We start from the raw sequence: 17,432 nt of genomic DNA, 5'->3' as shown, positions 1-17,432 counted from the left end.
CGGGCTACCTGTCTCCCAGCACCCAGGCTCCCCCTCGATTTCTCCAGCTGGTCCTGCCCAGGGGGGGATGGGACAGGCCAGGGCCTGTAGGGAAATGGAGGCACAGCAAGGGGAAGAGATTGTCCCAGGAGAAGCAAGCGGGGGAGGGGGCAGGACCCTGGGTCTGGGCCCTGGCATGTGAACCACCCACCTCCCTGCTCTGGCACTTCTTCCTGGGCAGGGCTGTCATGCAGGGGGCATGGAGTGCCGCGGGCGCCGGACCCAGGGCATGAAGCACCCAGCTAGGACCCGTGGGAGGGGAAAGGGCTTGGCAGGGCCGGGAAAGCCATGACATGGGACTTGCTGCAGCGCTGGCCCCGTGGTCCTTGGCCCGTTCTCGCAGGGGCTCGTTCCCAAGTGGGGGCTCTGCGGGGGGAGCAGGGCACATTCCTCCACCGTGTACGGCTGAAAGGGCCCGATAGGCTCGTCACTGGGACCTTGTCGCACTCAGGGGCTAATCTCCGAACACGGGGCATGTGAGCCGGGCCCTGCATTCTTGGCAAGGGCCGGCCGTGGGGGGGTCAGACACAGAACAGCTCCCTATAGGGCCAGGGCTATGGGCACCCACCCTGCCCAGCCACCGCCAGCAGTGTTAGCTCATTCAGCTCCGAACCAGTATGCCAGTGGCCAGTATGCCAAGCGCCCGGGCTGTAACCACTGCACACCACCGCCTTCCCCGCCAGCCGGCTGCACACCCAACACGTGCTCTCCTCTTCCTCCCGGCCGAAAGCCAATGGCACGGGTCCTTGGGGCTGGTTAGTCACGGCTCTGCCGGGCCAGGGCCCTTTGGAATGAGCAGCCGCCTGTTGTTACAACCTCTGACCCCAGCTGACTATGGGAGAGCGAGAGGCCTTTGCCCTGCTTAGCGCGAGCCCCTATCGCCAGAGCTGGCATTTCCTGTTGTTTCTCCGCTACGCACATTAGCCAAAACACACACATGGGCGTGGACGCGTGTGTGCAAGGACGCCCCGAGACAGACGTGTGCGTGTACCCAGGGGTGGGCGAGGACAGGCAGACACAGACGCATGGACCCACCCGGGTAAGTGCACACCCTGATGCATGCATGTACCCACATGTGTAAGGGCACACACGTGGACAAACACACGCACACATACCCCTGTGCCTGGCACCTCCATGAGCCAGGCTCTCTGGGCCCACCCTGGGCTCTGCTCAGTGCTGCCCCCTGCAATTCATGTCGCACCCGGCGGCTGACGCAGGGCCACAGCGAAGCAGCCGGCGGAGACTCACGCTCGGATACAGCCCAGGCTATTGGATCGGGGCAGGGGCAGTGGAGGAAGTGACAACCCCAGCCCCACTTAAGGAACAAGACCAGCCAGGCAGGCTGGGGCAGCGCCACTCGGCTGCCCTCTCTCCCGCCCAGTCGGGCAGCGCCCTGCCCCTCAGGCCCCTGATGTGCTGCCAGGGCCTTGCTCCCAGCTGGTGCCCGCTCGTCTGGCTGCTCTGTGATCCACTTGTGGGTGGGTTTGTGAGAGCCCTCCAGGGCACCTGGGTCCGTTTCACTGCAGCCTGCAAGGTGCTGTGGGGGGGATTCCCCGCCATCCCTTTACAGGGGAAGGGCAGCGCTGAACAGGGCTGGATGCCTCCTACCCCAGCGCAGGTTCAGCTCAGTGCCACGTGCACTAGGCCGGCCCTGAATGGAAACCAGGCGTGGGAAGGGAGAATAGATTAAGGCTCTGGCCCTTTCAATCCATGGCAAAGGTAGCCGCTTAGTGCCCCTGGCGAGTGGGCCGGGCGACAGGGCAGCTGGTCAGCTCGAAACCAGGCAGAGGCCGCGCCAACTCCAGCCACGTCCTGGGCACCAGCCGGGGTCTGCGTCTGGGTCACTAATAATCACCCCTGGCTCTGACCTAGGACTTTTTCTCGGTAGGTCAAAGTGCTGTTTAACGGAGGACAGCGGCATGATACCATTTTACAGAGAGGGAAACTGAGGCACGGAGCAGAACCAGGAATAGCACCAAGGGCGCCGGCATCCCAGCCAAGTGCTCTATCCGCCAGGCTACTGATACATCCAAGGCAGGTTTGCAGAGCCCCCTTGAGGGCCGGAGCCCCGTGTCACAGCCCCAGAGCCCTCAGAATCAGACGCTGCTAATCTGCGGCCACAGGAGTTTAATTCGGAACCGTATTTCTAGGACTTACCCCAGCCCAGCTCCTGCGCTGCCGACAGGCTGCAGCTAGTGACCGGCTGGTCCTGCTCTCCCAACCCTGGCCTCTCCGGGGCCTCGCAGCTCTGCCCATCTCCCTCGCTCCCTATCTGCAGCCCCCCACATTCACATCCTGCTTTGCCATGCCCCTCCACGCTTTCCCGGGTGGTCTGTGCACCCCTCAGGGCTGGGGTACGTGCACGTGACCAGCCCCTCTCTTTGCCTGCTCCCCCCAACCTCAGCGCCAGCTGGCACCTGCGACCCCCTCACCCCCAATCCAGGGTGTGGCCAGAACCACTGGGCCGGGCCAGGCCTGGCCGCCTCCTTGGGCAGGGAGAGGAATTTAGACTCAACGGGGCCCAGAACCAACCAGACGCCCCTGACCCCCAGTCACCTCCCCCCAGCTCCTTCACCTTCCCCCACTCCCCCTCCAGCCGGCTCCCTCCCCCTCTGTACCCTCCCACACTTGGACTCCTGGGTTCTCTTGCCTCCTCAGAGCGCCTCCCTCCATCACATAACCTTGGCTTTCAGTGCCCCCTTCCCATCCCGGCTCCAGTCTGGGTGGGATCCTGGCCCAGCAGGCCCCTTCCCCATCCTCCGCCACCACAGAGTGGTCAGGCCTGGCCCAGCTCCAGCCCCAGAGCCTGCAGCAACTCTCCAGTTTGCCTGGCCGCCGGCCCCAGGCATTCAGGGCAGCCTGGCCCTCCAGCCGCGCCCGCTGCTCCAGCTCCCTTTGGGAGCCACCCCTGAAGGCCAAGGCCTGTTTGCTGCGCCCCAAATCCCATCCTGAGGGGACGCCAGTGGGTGAAGCTGCTGGGCCGGCGTTGGCACTGGGCAAACGGGCACCTCCAGACCCCGCTGGTTCCAGGGGGAGCGAGAGGCAGAGCGGAAAGGGCTCATGTCTTCACAGCACCCCTCCAGCCGGGGAGCAGAGTTTGATCGTCAAATGGGGTCCCATAAGAGCCCCTAATGGGCCTGCCCCGGGCCGCCACATCACCTCAGCCGCCCTGTGTCCGTGTCCATGCCAGGCCTGGCAGCGGGTCCGGCTCCCGGGGGCGGCAGCGGAGTCAGCTACAGGCAGTGGGCCATGTCGAGGGTGTACTGCAGGCGCTCCCGCAGGGCCGGGGCGCAGCCCTCCGTGGCCAGGGCGCCCAGCGGGAAGGTGGCACTGACGCGCTGCTCGTCGATGAAGGTCAGGAGGTGCCCACCACCTGGGCAGCCCAGCACCAGCTTGGTGTGGTCGTGATAGAAATTGACCTGCGGGGCAGAGAGGGGAGGGGGAGTGACGCAGCGTCCCACAGACCTTGGGCCAGGAGAGGATTAATAACCCCCCCACCCCACCCTGCACACATTGGGGAGGGCCAGGGAGCCCAGCTGGTGGCCCTCGCTGCTGGGATCAGACAATGGGACCAGCCCCCATTGGCTTAGGGGGCTCTGGCTGCGGGGTGGGGGCTCCTGCTCCACCCCCTCCCCCTTGCCCTCTAGTTCTGACCCCCGACTGCCAGCCCCCAGCTGCCCTCGCACCTACGCCCCCCTTTCACAAGGGGTTTCCAGCCCCCGCTGTCCGGCCCTGCTGCCAGGAGAGGGCCTCGGGGCAGTGTGGGTAGTGGGTGGGGGGTCACAGACCACAGCCCTGCTGAGGCCCCACTTTCCCCACTATCCCAGCCCTGGGCCTGTCACCCCGGCCAGGCTGTGCTGCAGCCTATGGGGAGGGTGGAACGCGGCTGAGGCCCTCAAACTCATTTCACTTGTGACACCGGATAGACCAATGCAACCTAGGTCTGCAGAGGGAAGTGGGGAGGACGGAGACAGGAGAGGCTCAGGAGAGGGGGGAGCAGCCATGGGGCAGGAGGATGGGGGAGAGGCTCGGGGGGGCAGCGGGTGAGGAGAGGCTCAGGAGAGGGGGGAGCGGCCATGGGGCAGGAGGATGGGGGAGAGGCTCGGGGGGGCACTGGGGGAGGAGAGGCTCAGGAGAGGGGGGGAGCGGCCATGGGGCGGGAAGCTCGGGGGGGCAGCGGGCGAGGAGAGGCTCAGGAGAGGGGGGAGCAGCCATGGGGCAGGAGGATGGGGGAGAGGCTCCGGGGGGATACTGGGGGAGGAGAGCTCGGGAGAGGGGAGAGCAACTATGGGGCAGGAGGATGTGGGGAGAGGCTCAGGAGAGGGGGAAGCAGCTATGGGGCGGAAGGATGTGGGGAGAGGCTCGGGGGGGGCGCTGGGGGAGGAGAGGCTCAGGAGAGGGGGGAGTGGCCATGGGGCGGGAGGATAGGGGAGAGGCTCGGGGGGGCAGCGGGCAAGGAGAAGCTCAGGAGAGGGGGGAGCGGCCATGGGGCAGGAGGATGGGGGAGAGGCTCCGGGGGGGGGGTACTGGGGGAGGAGAGCTCGGGAGAGGGGAGAGCAGCTATGGGGCGGGAGGATGTGGGGAGAGGCTCAGGAGAGGGGGAAGCAGCTATGGGGCGGAAGGATGTGGGGAGAGGCTTGGGGGGGCGCTGGGGGAGGAGAGCTCAGGAGAGGGGAGAGCAGCTATGGGGCGGGAGGATGTGGGGAGAGGCTCGGGGGGGCGCTGGGGGAGGAGAGGCTCAGGAGAGGGGAGAGCAGCTATGGGGCAGGAGGATGTGGGGAGAGGCTCGGGGGGGGCGCTGGGGGAGGAGAGCTCAGGAGAGGGGAGAGCAGCTATGGGGCGGGAGGATGTGGGGAGAGGCTCGGGGGGGCGCTGGGGGAGGAGAGGCTCAGGAGAGGGGGGAGCAGCTATGGGGCAGAAGGATGTGGGGAGAGTTCGGGGGGGGGCACCAGGCGAGGAGAGGCTAGAGGGGGGACAGGGGGAGCGGCTCAAGGCTGCGCCGGGGGGTGGGTTACCTGCAGCGTCCCGTTGCTGAAGAGCATCAGCAGTGCCCGGTCCGACTTGGCGCAGCACAGGAGACAGGGGGCGTCCGTGGAGCTGCTGGGACCCGCCGGTTCGTTCCCCCCCTGCCAGCAGGAGCAGCGTCAGGCAGTTGTCTGGGCCGGGGGGGCACCAAGTGTGGCTCCCCCTTATAGTCCTCCACGCGGGCACAGCCCAGAGGGGATGGGAAATTCACCTGGGGCTCAGCCCCTGGGTCCGCTGCCGTAGCCACGGCTGGGCCCCTCCCCTGCAGCGGGGGCAGCACAGGCAGGGCACGTGGATGCCCCCCCCCCATGGCACTGCACCCTGGGGTCTCCCCCAGCCACTACTGGCATATCCTGCGCTCCCGGCCCAGTGATTCTCCCGCCCCGCCCAGCTCCAGGGTCTCCCCGGCCCCGGGACCTCACCTCCAGCAGCTTCTGCTGCATGTACTGGGAGAAGAAGTGCAGGACGTCCATCTTTGTGGCCAGGGAGGTGGGCACGTCACTCCGGGGGAAGGACACGGCCTCCCCGCACCCCGGGCAGTAGCAGACACGCCTGGAAGGAAGCAACAAAAAGCCGTGAGGCTGGAGCAGCAGCCCGGGGGCTGGGAGGGCGCCAGGCAAACCCCGGGAGAGGGGGAAGCAGGTGTCCCAGGTACCCAGAGACCTGCCAGGGCAGGTGCCAGGTGAGGTGGGTGTCAGGGGGACTGAGCAGAGGGTTAGGGGGGAGGGTGTAGAGGGGGTGATGGGTGTCTGAGAGGGGGTGACTGTGCAGAGGGCTCCAGGGATGGCAGGGCAGATGCTGAGGTGGGTGCTGGGAAGGTAGAGGGCCAGGTGGATTCTCAGGTGGGGGCAGGGAGCATAAGGCAAGGCAGGTGCCCGGGGGAGGGGGCAGAAGGGTAGGTGGATGCCCAGGGGAGGGGGCAGAGGGCCAGGCCAGTGCCCGGGGGATACCTACAGTGACTGCGGGCACAGGGCTAGGTGGGTGCCGTCGGCCAGCAGGGCACCCGTGGAGCCGTCCGAGAGCAGGTAGCCGAAGCCGTACTTGTTGGAATAATCCACCCACCTGGTGACCCAGAGGACGGGCAGTGCCAGGCGCTGCATAGGGTTGTGCTCAGCTGCAAGGAGAAAGAGGGGAGCCTGAGGCCCAGCAGAGAGGCCCCCACAGGCCCCCAGTGCCCGGCCAGCTGGGGAGAGGCCCTGACAGAGCAGGGGAGGTCAGGAGGAAACCTGAGCAGCTTCCCACTGGCCTGGCCCGACCCCTGGCACTGCCAGGCCCTGTGGGGCAATCCCGCCGCCCCAGCATGGAGTCCCAGCCCCCGCCCCGCGGCCCAAGGGCTGGACAGTGGCCCAGTTGGAGCCTGCACCCAGGGTGCGTCCAAGCCAGCCCAGCCCAGACCCCACCCGTATCCGGCCAGGTGCGCACGGGGGGCTTGGTGCCCGGGCTGAGGAAGCCCAGGGGATGATGGAGCTGGGCGTGCAGGGCTTTGTGGGTCTCCGGCGCCAGGGTCCCTCTTACCCAGAGGCATGTTCTCCAGGCAACTTCCCAGCACCCTGGTGACTGACTGCACCGCGCTCGCCACGCTCCAGCCTGCATCTGCTGCAGAGACGGGGCCGGGATCAGGGCACCACTCATGGCACCCGCTGTAGCCCTGGCAGGGTCACCCCTCTGCCCCCCACCTTCCAGCCCCCACCACTACACCCCACTTCCCTGCCAGAGCCGGGGAGAGAACCCAGGAGTTCTGATCCCCCTCCCCCATCAAACCACTACACCCCACTCCCCTGCCAGAGCCGGGGAGAGAACCCAGGAGTTCTGACCCCCCCCCCCCCATCAAACCACTACACCCCACTCCCCTGCCAGAGCCGGGGAGAGAACCCAGGAGTTCTGATCCCCCCCATCAAACCACTACACCCCACTCCCCTGCCAGAGCCGGGGAGAGAACCCAGAGGTCCTGATTTCCCCCCCCCCCCCCATCAAATCACTCCACTCCACTCCCCTGCCAGAGCTGGGGAGAGAACCCAGAGGTCCTGATTCCACCCCTCCATCAAACCACTACACCCCACTCTCCTAGAGAACCCAGGGGTTCTGATCTCCCACCCTCATCTAACTGCTAGTCAATGCTTCCCAGAGTGAGTACAGCAGATGGCTGGATTCATTTCTGCCCAGCCAGTCTCATGTGCTCTCTTGCCCTGAGTGCCTCCCCCCCCAATGAGTGGAGCTGTTGCCCCAACAGGAAGCAGCGAGGGAACCCAGGGGGGCCACACCAGAGGGAGGCGTAGGGTTGCCAACTCTCCCGGTTTTGCCAGGAGTCTCCCAGAATCAGGCCCTATCTCCCTGAAGCTACTGAAACCAAACCGGGAGATTTTTAGGTGCTAAAAGTTTGGTGTCGCAGCGGGGCGACGGCAGGCTCCCTGTCTGCCCCGGCCCCGCGCCGCTGCCGAAAGCGGTTGGCACGTCCCCATGGCCCCTGGGGGGAAGAGGTCTCCGCGTGCTGCCCGTGCCCCGAGCGTGGCTCCGCAGCTCCCATTGGCTGGGAACTGCGGCCAATGGGAGCTGTGGGGGCGATGCCCTCAGGGAGGGGCAGTATGCAAAACCTCCTTCCGCCCCGGCTCCCCCCAAGGGCCGCAGCAAGGTGCTGGCCGATTCCGGGAGCAGCGCGCAGAGGGGGCAGCACGTGGAGCCCCCTGGTCCCGCTTACCTCGGGCAGCTCCCGGGTGGCAGGCTCCACCCCCGCAGCTCCCATGGGCCACAGTTCCCGGCCCATGGGAGCTGCGGAGTTGGCACTCAGGGCGCGGGCAGCACGTGGAGACCCCTGCCCCACCCAGTGGTCATGCCGGCCACTTCCGGGAGCGGCGTGGGGCTGGGGCAGGCAGGGAGCCTGCCTTAGCCCTGCTGTGCCGCCCACCCAGAGCCCACACCCCTCACCCCCTCCTGCACCCCAACCCCCCGCCCCAGCCCTGAGCCCCCTCCTGCACCCAAACTCCTTCTCAGAGCCCGTACCCCTCACCCTCTCCCGCACCCCACCCCCCTGCCCCAGACCAGTGAAAGTGAGTGAGGGTGGGGGAGAGCAAGCGACGGAGGGGGGGAGTGAGTGGGGCAGGGCCTCGGGACAAGGGTGTTTGGGTTTGTGTGGTTAGACAGTCGACAACCCCAGGGAGGCGGGAGCCTCGTACTGCAGCAATCCCGGCCCAGCAGGCTCCCGGCGACCCTACTGGGGGCTGCTCCGAGCCCCTGGCCAAGGGAGGTGGAGGCCAAGAGAGGTGTCTGGTTTGGGGGCCCAACGGGAGCCCCCCCCCAGGGCCCGATCCCCAGCAGGGGCTCAGCACATGCCGCTCCCAGCTGGGATCGGGCCCCAGATGTCTCCAGCCAAGAACCCTCCCAAATTCCAGGCCCCACAGCTGGAGGCCGGTCTGGGAAATGTGGCTTCAAGGTCTGTCCCAGGCTGCCGGCCCCGCCCCTCCCGAGCTGTAAGGATCAAAGTCGCCCCCCTGCCTCTGGGACTCTGCTCCAATGGGCTCCAGTGCCCCCTAGGATGCCTGCCTGGCACCCGCAGCCCCCAGCATCCACTTACAGTTGGCACCAGAACGGCTGGGCCTGAGGGCTCCCGTCATGAGCAGATGGATGGAGAACATGCTGGGGGCCTCAGGGAACGGCGCAGCCTGGACACTGCCTCTTTCCACCTGGCAGGGAGACGGGGACAGCAGGTGAGAGAGGGGAGAGCCGGGCTACAGACCCCCCCCCCCCGGTCCCTCCCCGCCTCCTGCCCGCGGATCCCTCCTACCTCGCTGTGCTGCTCCAGGCTGGGCAGGTTCTGAGCCTGCTGGGATCGGCTCATCAGCTTCTCCGGCTCCTCGCCGGGCACTGGGCTACCTGGATGGAGACACAGCAGAGCCATGATGTGACATGGGTACTGCCAAGCCCGGCCCAGAGCACGGGGGGACGCGGCCGCTTGACCCACCTGCCCGGGGCTCCTGGCACGGCAACCCCCTGAACAGCACCTTGGCCGCCTTTTTCAGGAGCTTGCCAATCGGGTTGGGCAGGGCAAAGACGGGCACTGAATGGCAGGCGCGGGATGGCAGCTTGTCCGGAGTGAAACCCTGGGAAACGAGAGCCACGTCACTCCATTCCCGGCCGTACCATGTGCTGGTGCCATGGAGGGGGCAGGGCAAGGACCCCACAGTTCATACGGGGACCAGGGCTAGACGGGGCCACAGATGCCAGGGGTGGTGGAAGGAACCCAGAGGGGCTGGAGTAACCAGCCCAGGGACTTGGGGCACCGTGTCGGGGGCTGGATACAAGAACTGCCAGTGCCTACGCCTGGATCCAGTTTGGTTTGTTTGTACCAGGCACGGCCACAGCTCTGTGGAGCTGAGCTAAGGGCACTTCCGGGGGCTTTGGGCGAGGGGCGGCGGCATTCTTCCTAAGACAGGGCAGCACAGGGGCACGCCCACCCTGGGCGCCTAGACGGGGTGCAAGGGCATGACCCGCAATCAGGCCCGGCTCTACCAAGCAGCGTAGCGACCTGGCACACGGGGTCGCAGCGCCGCTCAGGTTGGGTGCCCGCCGGGAGCGACTCGCCCGTCCCAGCAGCGCCCGGACCTGGGTGAAGAACTCGTGCTCCAACACCTCCTCCAGGCTGGGCCGCTCTGAGGGGCTGGGCGCCAGCAGGCAGCCGATCAGCTTCCTGGCGCCTGGCGAGAGGTGGTTGGGGATGGGGTACCGGCCCTCCCGGATGCACTGGTACATCTCCTGCTTGTGGGTGATCTCGAAGGGGGAGCAGCCTGTCAGAGCGGTGTACCTGGGGCGAGGGAAGGCAGCCAATCAGAGCCTTCCCAGTGCACCAAGGTGGGCACAAGCAGCCAATCACAGCATTCCCTAGAGGGGAAAGGCCCCCATGTCCCATTCCCCACCCCACTGAACCAGCCTGTTCCCCGCTCTGGGGCTGGGTTGGATCCGGTGCCCCGTAGAGTCAAAAAGCCCCATGTCCCATTCCCCACCCCACTGAACCAGCCTGTTGCTCACCCTGGGGCCGGGTCGGAGCTGGTGCCCCGTATCCCATTCCCTCCCCACCGACCCAGCCCTGCCCACCCCTCTCGGAGGCATTTGCCTGGCACCTCACTCACATGATGCAGCCCAGGGCCCAGATGTCGGACTGGAAGGAGTGCCCCTTCTTGGCGATCACCTCGGGGGCCAGGTAGTTGGGTGTCCCACACACCACGCTGTAGGAGGAAAAGGAACGGGAGGTGAAGCCACGGAGCGCCCCGGCGAGGGCCGCAGGCTGTGCTGGGCCAGCACTCACCCCCGTCTCCGGCCTGCCTGCTCGTCTCTCGTGGCCAGCCCCAGGTCCCCGATCTTCACCTGCATGTTCTTCGTGAGGAAGAAGTTACCTGTGGGGTTAAGAGAGGTCAGCCGCTGAGCGCACTCCGGGCAGCTTTCCAGGCACAGGGCCAGAGTCACCCCCTTTACAGATGGGGAAACTGAGGCTGGCTCCCGCTCACACAAGGAACCAGTAGCAGGGCTGGGAACCGGGTCCTGGCTCCCAGGCTCTAGCCACTAGCCCACGCTGCAGGGGAGAAGGGAGCATGGAGTTTAGCACCAGAGCAGGGCGTAGGCGGGGCTGTCTGTGCCGGTATATTTCTCTACAGCCGCTCAAACAGCTGTGGAGACCGGAGTAGCCCATTGCGCTGGATGGGGCCTCCTCAGTAGCTGTGGCAGCTTTGTATGTGCCCCAGGGGAGCAATAAATCACAGGCAGGACGGAGGCCCTCCCCAGCCCAGAGGCTGCTTGGCAGGGGGCAGCTGTGTGCGCGTCAGGGAGACAGGCTGCACCTGGGGGTCCCCACGTATCTCCCCCTCCACGGGGCAGCCCCTACATGGAGAACCGGCTCCCGGGCTCCCATTCAGAAGCATGAAGTCACGCTGGTGGCATTTACTCGCAACAAGCCAGACGGCCAGACGCGCTGCTGGTGTATTTATAACCCCTCTCCAGCCCCCAGCCCCCTTTGTGGGGGGGGGGGGGGTCTCAGAGGCCAAGGTGAAGGGCACAGGGGTGATTAACTCCTTCATTGCTGCTCAGGGCTTAAGGGATTGAAAGGGGCCGCAGGAAGATGGTGCTGCATTGCTGTGGGGCAGAGATCAATCAGTCCCAGGGTCTGAGCCGTCTGGGAGCTCAGTCCCCTCTCCCCACTGCACAGCAGGAGAAGGACGTGACCTGCCTTAAGTACAGTTAGAAAAAGAACCCAGGAGTCCTGACTCCCAGCCACCACTGTTCCCCACACCTATTGGACCACAATCCCAGAACCAGGACCAGAACCCAGGAGTGCTGGCACTCCAGAACCAGCGCAACGCTTCTCATGGCTGGAGAGAGGACCCAGGAGCCCCAACTCCCAGCCCCTTCCCTCCGCTCCCGCAGCCTATAGGGCCACCCTCCCAGAGCTGAGACCAGAACCCAGGAGTCCTGGCACCCAGCAACCTGCTCCACAGGCCTCAGAGTTGTAAAGAAGACCCAGGAGTTCTGACCCCCCCCCCGGCCTCCCCACACTCCAACCCATTGCACCTCCCAAGCATAGAACCCAGGAGTCCTGATTCCCACGCCCTGGCTGTAACTAGTAGGCAATACTGCCCTCCTGTCCCCCCTGCATCCAAGTCCCCTAGCACGTCCATTCATTAGGCGAGGACTCTGGAGCAGTGGGGTGGAATCCGGTTCCCTCTGCCAGCCGCTTTCCCACGGGCACCTGCTCGGCATCAGAGGGCGATGTGTAAGCTGGCAATGCGTCGCTGGCGAGGTCTCTCCCCCTGTACCCTTTGGGGATCCCCCCTCCTCCCGGCGTCACCCTGTGCTCCAGCCGGCCCCATGCTCGCTGCCGCCGGCCCGCGCCACATACTCAGCTTGAGGTCGCGGTGGATGATGCCCTGCTGGTGGAGGTAGCGCAGCCCCGCAATGATCTGCCTCAGGTAATATCGGACCTCTGGCTCCGTCAGAGTTTTCCTGGCCTTCAGGATGTGGGCAAGGGACTGGGGATGGGCAGAGGAAAGCAGATCAGGGACAGATCTGGTCCAGCACAGCACACAGGCCTCCTATCGGCGGCACGGTCCATAGTGCTGGTAACCCCCCGCCCCGCCTTTGAGGACAGATTGGATCGGGGGAGGGGGCAGAGGGGCTTGGGTCAAACCCATCCCCCCTTCCTCTGACCCTCCGGCGCTCGACAGCTGGGCCTGACTTCCACATTTCCAGCCCATCTCCGCTTGTCGCTGCCCCACCCTTCCCTTGGTTAACTAAAGAGCCAGCCCTGAAAAATAAACACGTCTGTCCCTTTCAATCAGCTGTTTGGAGTGACTTCTCTGCTGCTCCCAGGACATCTTCCGCTGCCCCAGTGTCATTTAGAGCAGCCCAAGGACTAACCACCATTAGTTTGGATGATAGGAACGCCCCTGAGCCCTGGCTGAGATCAGAGCCCCCGTGCTGCCCTTACACGCAGTGAGAGACCCCACCCCGAAGAGCTCTGAGTCGAAAGAGCGAGGGAAGGAGGGGAAAGTGACTCACTTGAGGTCACACACAGTAGATCACAAGGACCAGAACCCAGCTCTCCAGAATCCCAGCACCTTCTCTGCTCTAGACCAGGCTGCCTCTCCCAATGCTAGTCAAACAGGCCTCTCGGGCTGTGTTGCAAGCCAGATAAAGGCCAGTCTCGTATTTTCAAGCCAGATTTGCAGACCCCAGAGGATTGGAAAAGATTCAGGAGAGACGCCCGAGTTATTATGGCCCCAAATGTGTGTAGGCTCCTAACTTCCCTGGATTTCAGCAGAAGTTAAGAGTGCAAACACCCTGGAGGTTCTGAGTCTAGGTGTTTCTTTGATCAGGACTTGGCTCCCTTCCCTGACGAGAGCCTTGGCTCACCTTGTGGCTGCAGTACTCCAGGATCATGTAGATGTTGTCCCGGTCAGCAAAGTGCCGGTGGAAGCCCACGACGTGCCGATGGCTCAGATGGCTGTGTAGCTCGATTTCCCTCTCGACCTGCGGGAGGAGAATTGCAGACTCGCACACAAATAGCGAGCGAAACGAGTCACGAGCCCGAAGCGCTGGAGTCAGCTAGAATCATACAGCGCTGTGGAAAACGCACATGCCCACTGCTCATCCTGGGTCCTCGCGCCCAGCTAGGAGTATCACAGCTGGCAGGGAGATGGGGACAGCAGTAGGGATAGAACTTAGATCGTTCTGCTACTGAAGCGATAGGAGAAACCCCATGAGCTGCTAGCAGTATAGGGCCTATGAAACACAGCTATGCCGTTCAGATCGCAGCCTGTAGGTGGCAGCTGTGCCTACCCACCCACCACTGCCCATTTCATTAGAGTCAGAACCCAGCTACCGCACAGCATTCATGCTTTTTGGTTGATGCCAACATGAGCTGGTAAAATGACAGCAAGACCGAGACATTAACGAGATCTGACATGTCTCTCGGGCAAGAGGGCCTAAGGGATGCCAAAGCCGTTGGCAGACAGTGTGTGCAAGGGAAATCACGCCTCTGCCACTGAAATGCAGCTGGCTCTGCGGTGGAATGTGATCGCCGTCCCGCAACAGCCGAGTCACACGATAGAGACAGATGGGGAAATCCTGACCGAAGCTGCAGGGGGGAATGTATTATGTAGCCGACCAGGTTGCAGTTACCTGCAGTTACCTGGGAATTGGCTGGGCACCCAGAGCTAACGCTCTCAATCTTCAGTGGTCAGGAGCAAGGGCGTCCCTATGCGTAGGAATGAGAAGTGGTCTCACCCTGCACTGACATTTGAGGCTGCTGCTCACGTGTGCATGGTCCGTGGTTTGCTCCGTGATCCTCAGAGACCCTGTCTCAGCGGGGGGGCTGGGCGACACCCCGGGGTGAGAACAAGGGATGGTGAGAACAAGAGGAATGTGGAGCGTCTGCAGTGGGAGGGGGACTTCTTTGTTTACCCTGGGGTTTAACCCCCACCCCTGCCCCCAAGATTGAGGTATGGGGTGAGGGGGCACGGGAATCCCGTATAAAGAAGGGAATGGGGCTTGGCGGGGGGAGGGGTATAGATGAGCCCCGGGTGCTGGCAAGGAAAGGGTTAACCTTCCCCCCGCAGTTCATGGGTGTCTGCCCCAGCACAGGCGAGGCAGAACAGGGCCGAGCTGCAGCCAACTGCTCCTCTGGGGGGATGATAAGAAGTGGGGGCGGGCATGACCTCAAGGCTCACCTGGCCAGCCCCCTCCTCTCTCTGGCCAGTGCTAGATGCTTCCTCCCCACCCCCACCCCAGGGAGTAGCCCCAGCTCACCTTCCCCCTGCTCTCCAGCCGGGAGATGCGGGACTGGGGGACGATCTTGATGGCGTAGACTTTGCCGGTGGACGTGTCCGTGAACTTGTAGCACCGGCCGAAAGCCCCCTGCGCGCAAGGAGGAGCCGTGAGGATTCTGGTAAGCAGTGGCTGCATCCTGCTCCCCTGGCCCTGTGGGGACTTGTACCAGGGGGAGCTTCCCTGGGACAAAGCCATGGGGGTTGGGCAACCAGGGAGGGTCGTTCCCACCCTGACGGTGCCTCCAATGATGACCCTTGGCCCTTCCATTTGAGGGGCTCAGGCTCACCCTAAGGGGGCTGATCCTTGTTTTGCAGAGAGGGAAAATAGCTGTGCCCGGTCCAAAGTCCCATGGCAGGACTAGAACCCAGGAGTCCTAGGCCAGGCTCGCCTCCCAGAGCTGGGACGTCCCAAACCCTGCTTTACCTCCTAAAGCCTGCTCCCCTCAGTGCCGGGCCCCTGAGTCCCCATTGCTGGCTCTAACCACTAGGCAGCAGTGCCCATGCTGAGCCTCACATGCTGCACAAGGCACCAGCCTTTCCGGCGGGGATAGTACGTGTTGTGGGCAGCTTTGCGTGGCAGATGCTGCCCGACGTGGCCGCTCCTGCCTGCCAGCGCAGCTCTCTTGAAAGAGACAAAGTCACCCTCCTGCAGGTGCAGCAGCAGCTGACGGGCAAGTTGCTTTGCCTCTGTGCCTCAGTTTCCCCAAGGAGAGAGCAGCAGTTTCCGCAACAAAATGCCCATTTGCCACCGGGCTCTGCTTCCCCTCGATTTTTGGCTCCAGGTTCAAGGCCAGAATGCAAAGCTACTTAACCTGGGCCGAGGGCCTCTTCCCTCCTCTGCTTGGCAACAAGAATTTCCCCACCAGCCCCTCTCCTGGCAACAGCTACACCCCAGCCCGCAGTGACAACACAGACTACCTCTCTCTGATTGAATTCCTGCCTCACCACTGTCTGGTAGAGCCGTGAGGTCAGCACAGGATGTTACGCTATGAACAGAGATGGGGAATGAGACAGACAGGTCTCTAGGTGCAGGAACTCGGGGTGCTGGGGGGGGGCTGCCTCACCCCCTGGCTTGAAATAGTAGTGACAACCCAAATACATGGTTTCCACCTTTTGCACCTCCACTATAAAAATTTGCAGCACCACTGGATGGCTAACCCCTCACTGTGCCTCAGTTTCCCCATCACAGGGGCTGTGAGACCGAGGCCTTGTCTGGGGTGGGGCACTGCAGTAGCACCAGTGGGGAGCAAGCCCTGCTCTCCAGGCGTGGGCTAGTGGGCCCCCGGCTGGACCCGTGGGGGAGTGGCATTGAGCCGGGCTGAGCACTCTGCCCTGAGCCATCCTAGCCTCCGGTACCCAGGACCTGCAGCGACAGCCTGGAGCAGGGCCCTAACCAGCGCATGAGGCTGCTCCGTCCAGGGTAACTTGACGTGCTCGGGGCTTCCCTTGGCAGACTTGTCGGGAGCTGGCTGCAGGAGGATGTCTGGGGCCAAGCGTCTTTGATCCCCGGATTCCCAGGTCACTGGCATCAGGGCAAAGTAGGCGTAAACAGCTGTCCCTGATTGGGTCGCAGTTTGCACTGGCGTAAGTGATGGAGGATCGGGCCCGGGGTATTAGGGAGGGTAAGGAGCCGGGTAGCTAAGCGTTCCCTTTGCACCCAGGAGGAGCCGGGAAGAGCCCCCGACGACTCATTCATGAGTTGTAACTTCTCCCTGGTAAGCGGCTGCCAGAACCTCAGAGGAGCGAGGGCACGTCTGGCAGCCCCCGGCTGTGAGCGCAGCCCGCTGCTAATCTGCTGCTTTTGCAGTGAGTGCACCCCATGGGCTTCGGCTAACGTGGTACATCCTGATTCCTAGAATCAGCAAAGATTCTCCTGAATCAGCCCGTGGCCTGCTGCAACTCAGTGCTGGGGTCTAGTGAGAGGAGCCGGGGGCTGGGTTTTAATCCCAGCTCTCAGAAGGGCATGGTGTCTAGTGGATCCAACAGGGAAAGGGGGGTAGGCATCAGGACGCCTGGGTTCTATGCCCAGCTCTGTCACTGATTAGATGACCTTGGGCAAATCGCCCTTCCCCCCCGTGCCTCAGTTTCCCCATCTAAACTGGACACCGCAATGACTTACCTCCCTCGCGGGGGGAAGGGAAGAGGTACTGGATGAGTTTAATCCATTGCCAGCGTCCGGTGGCAGGTGCTGGAGAAGCGCAGAAGTAGCACTGTCCCCATCAGATGCACACACACAGCTGCTGTCAGATTCTGCCCCCTGACAGCCCTGGGGGGAATTGGCTTCCTAGAACCGCTTGAAACAACAACAAAAAAGGTACCTTTCCCAAGAGCTGGCCCCTCCTGTACAGCGTCCCGGTGCCTGGGTCCTCTAGGAAGTAGCTCAGGTTGTCTCCCTGGGCCCTCCTGCTGGCTGAATGCTCCATCTTCCCCATAGCCCACTGCTTCTGCAACTCCCCAGTCCCTCTCCTATTCCCCGGCTCTGTCTCCCTGCTCCACTCACTGTCCTCAAGGCAGAGCACTTGCAAACCTCTTATAATGCAGGACGGGGGCTTGCTCTCCCCTTCGCCTGCCGATTGGACACCCAAGATCTGGGCTCAAGACTCCACAACTTGGGGGCGGGCAGAGAGGAGGGGCCGGCAGAGCTCGTTAAAGGGGAATCCAGGCTTGGCAGAGCAGCTGCGCCTCCAGGCCCTGCCTTAGCAGCAGCTGGGTTTCTGAGATGGTTTGCCTGGCCCTCACCTGGAGTCCTGGGCAGGGTGGCATCACGGCTGGTTACTGCGGTGAGGGTTTGTCGCACATTTGGGGGGGGGGGGTTATGGAAGAGACGAAACAGCCTGAGATCTGCCCCCGCCCCATGCGAATGCCTTTAGCCAGAGAAACATGGAAAATCCATGACCCAGCCAGACCAGGGGTCTGGGGACGTTTCAGCGGCTCTGAACGTGGGCGTGGGGAGGGAGCAGAGCGACGGGGAAGCGCTGGGGTGACCAATGCCCCCTCCTGGGGCGAGGCCTGCCATGTAAATAGCCCTGGTCTGTTACAATGGTGCCCAGAGGCGCCGGT

General features: G+C 63.9%; 1 protein-coding gene across 3 annotated transcripts; it reads right to left on the bottom strand.

The window, feature by feature from the left end:
- Positions 1–2,149: 2,149 nt before the first annotated feature.
- On the bottom strand, positions 2,150–16,871 carry PLK5 (polo like kinase 5 (inactive)). 3 transcript variants are annotated; one of them, XM_054013336.1, is made up of 15 exons: positions 16,691–16,871; positions 14,353–14,460; positions 12,958–13,074; positions 11,945–12,074; positions 10,361–10,448; positions 10,185–10,280; positions 9,661–9,859; positions 9,020–9,158; positions 8,843–8,931; positions 8,633–8,741; positions 6,580–6,660; positions 6,019–6,178; positions 5,487–5,616; positions 5,055–5,165; positions 2,150–3,458 (listed from the first exon to the last, which is right to left on the bottom strand). In XM_054013336.1, exons 1-15 carry the CDS (start codon positions 16,802–16,804, stop codon positions 3,273–3,275), a joined length of 1,857 nt encoding a protein of 618 aa, XP_053869311.1. In that variant the 5' UTR covers positions 16,805–16,871; the 3' UTR covers positions 2,150–3,272. The 3 variants fall into 3 exon arrangements, with proteins under 3 accessions (XP_053869311.1, XP_053869314.1, XP_053869312.1); XM_054013339.1 differs by having other exon boundaries at positions 6,127–6,178; XM_054013337.1 differs by having other exon boundaries at positions 6,580–6,657.
- Between the last annotated feature and the right edge of the window lie 561 nt (positions 16,872–17,432).

The sequence above is a fragment of the Malaclemys terrapin genome, chromosome 24 (assembly GCF_027887155.1).
Source record: "Malaclemys terrapin pileata isolate rMalTer1 chromosome 24, rMalTer1.hap1, whole genome shotgun sequence".
NCBI classification, from domain to species: Eukaryota; Metazoa; Chordata; order Testudines; family Emydidae; genus Malaclemys; species Malaclemys terrapin.
This window is presented reverse-complemented; position numbering and strand designations above follow the sequence as displayed.

Coding starts and splice junctions, on each gene's coding strand:
- PLK5 (XM_054013336.1), bottom strand. CDS start 16,804: ATGGGGAAGATGGAGCATTCAGCCAGCAGGAGGGCCCAGGGAGACAAC. Junction 14,461..16,690: donor GGGGCCAGCTCTTGGGAAAG/GTACCTTTTTTG, acceptor CCTTGCGCGCAG/GGGGCTTTCGGCCGGTGCTA. Junction 6,661..8,632: donor CAGCCGTTCTGGTGCCAACT/GTAAGTGGATGC, acceptor CCGTCTCTGCAG/CAGATGCAGGCTGGAGCGTG.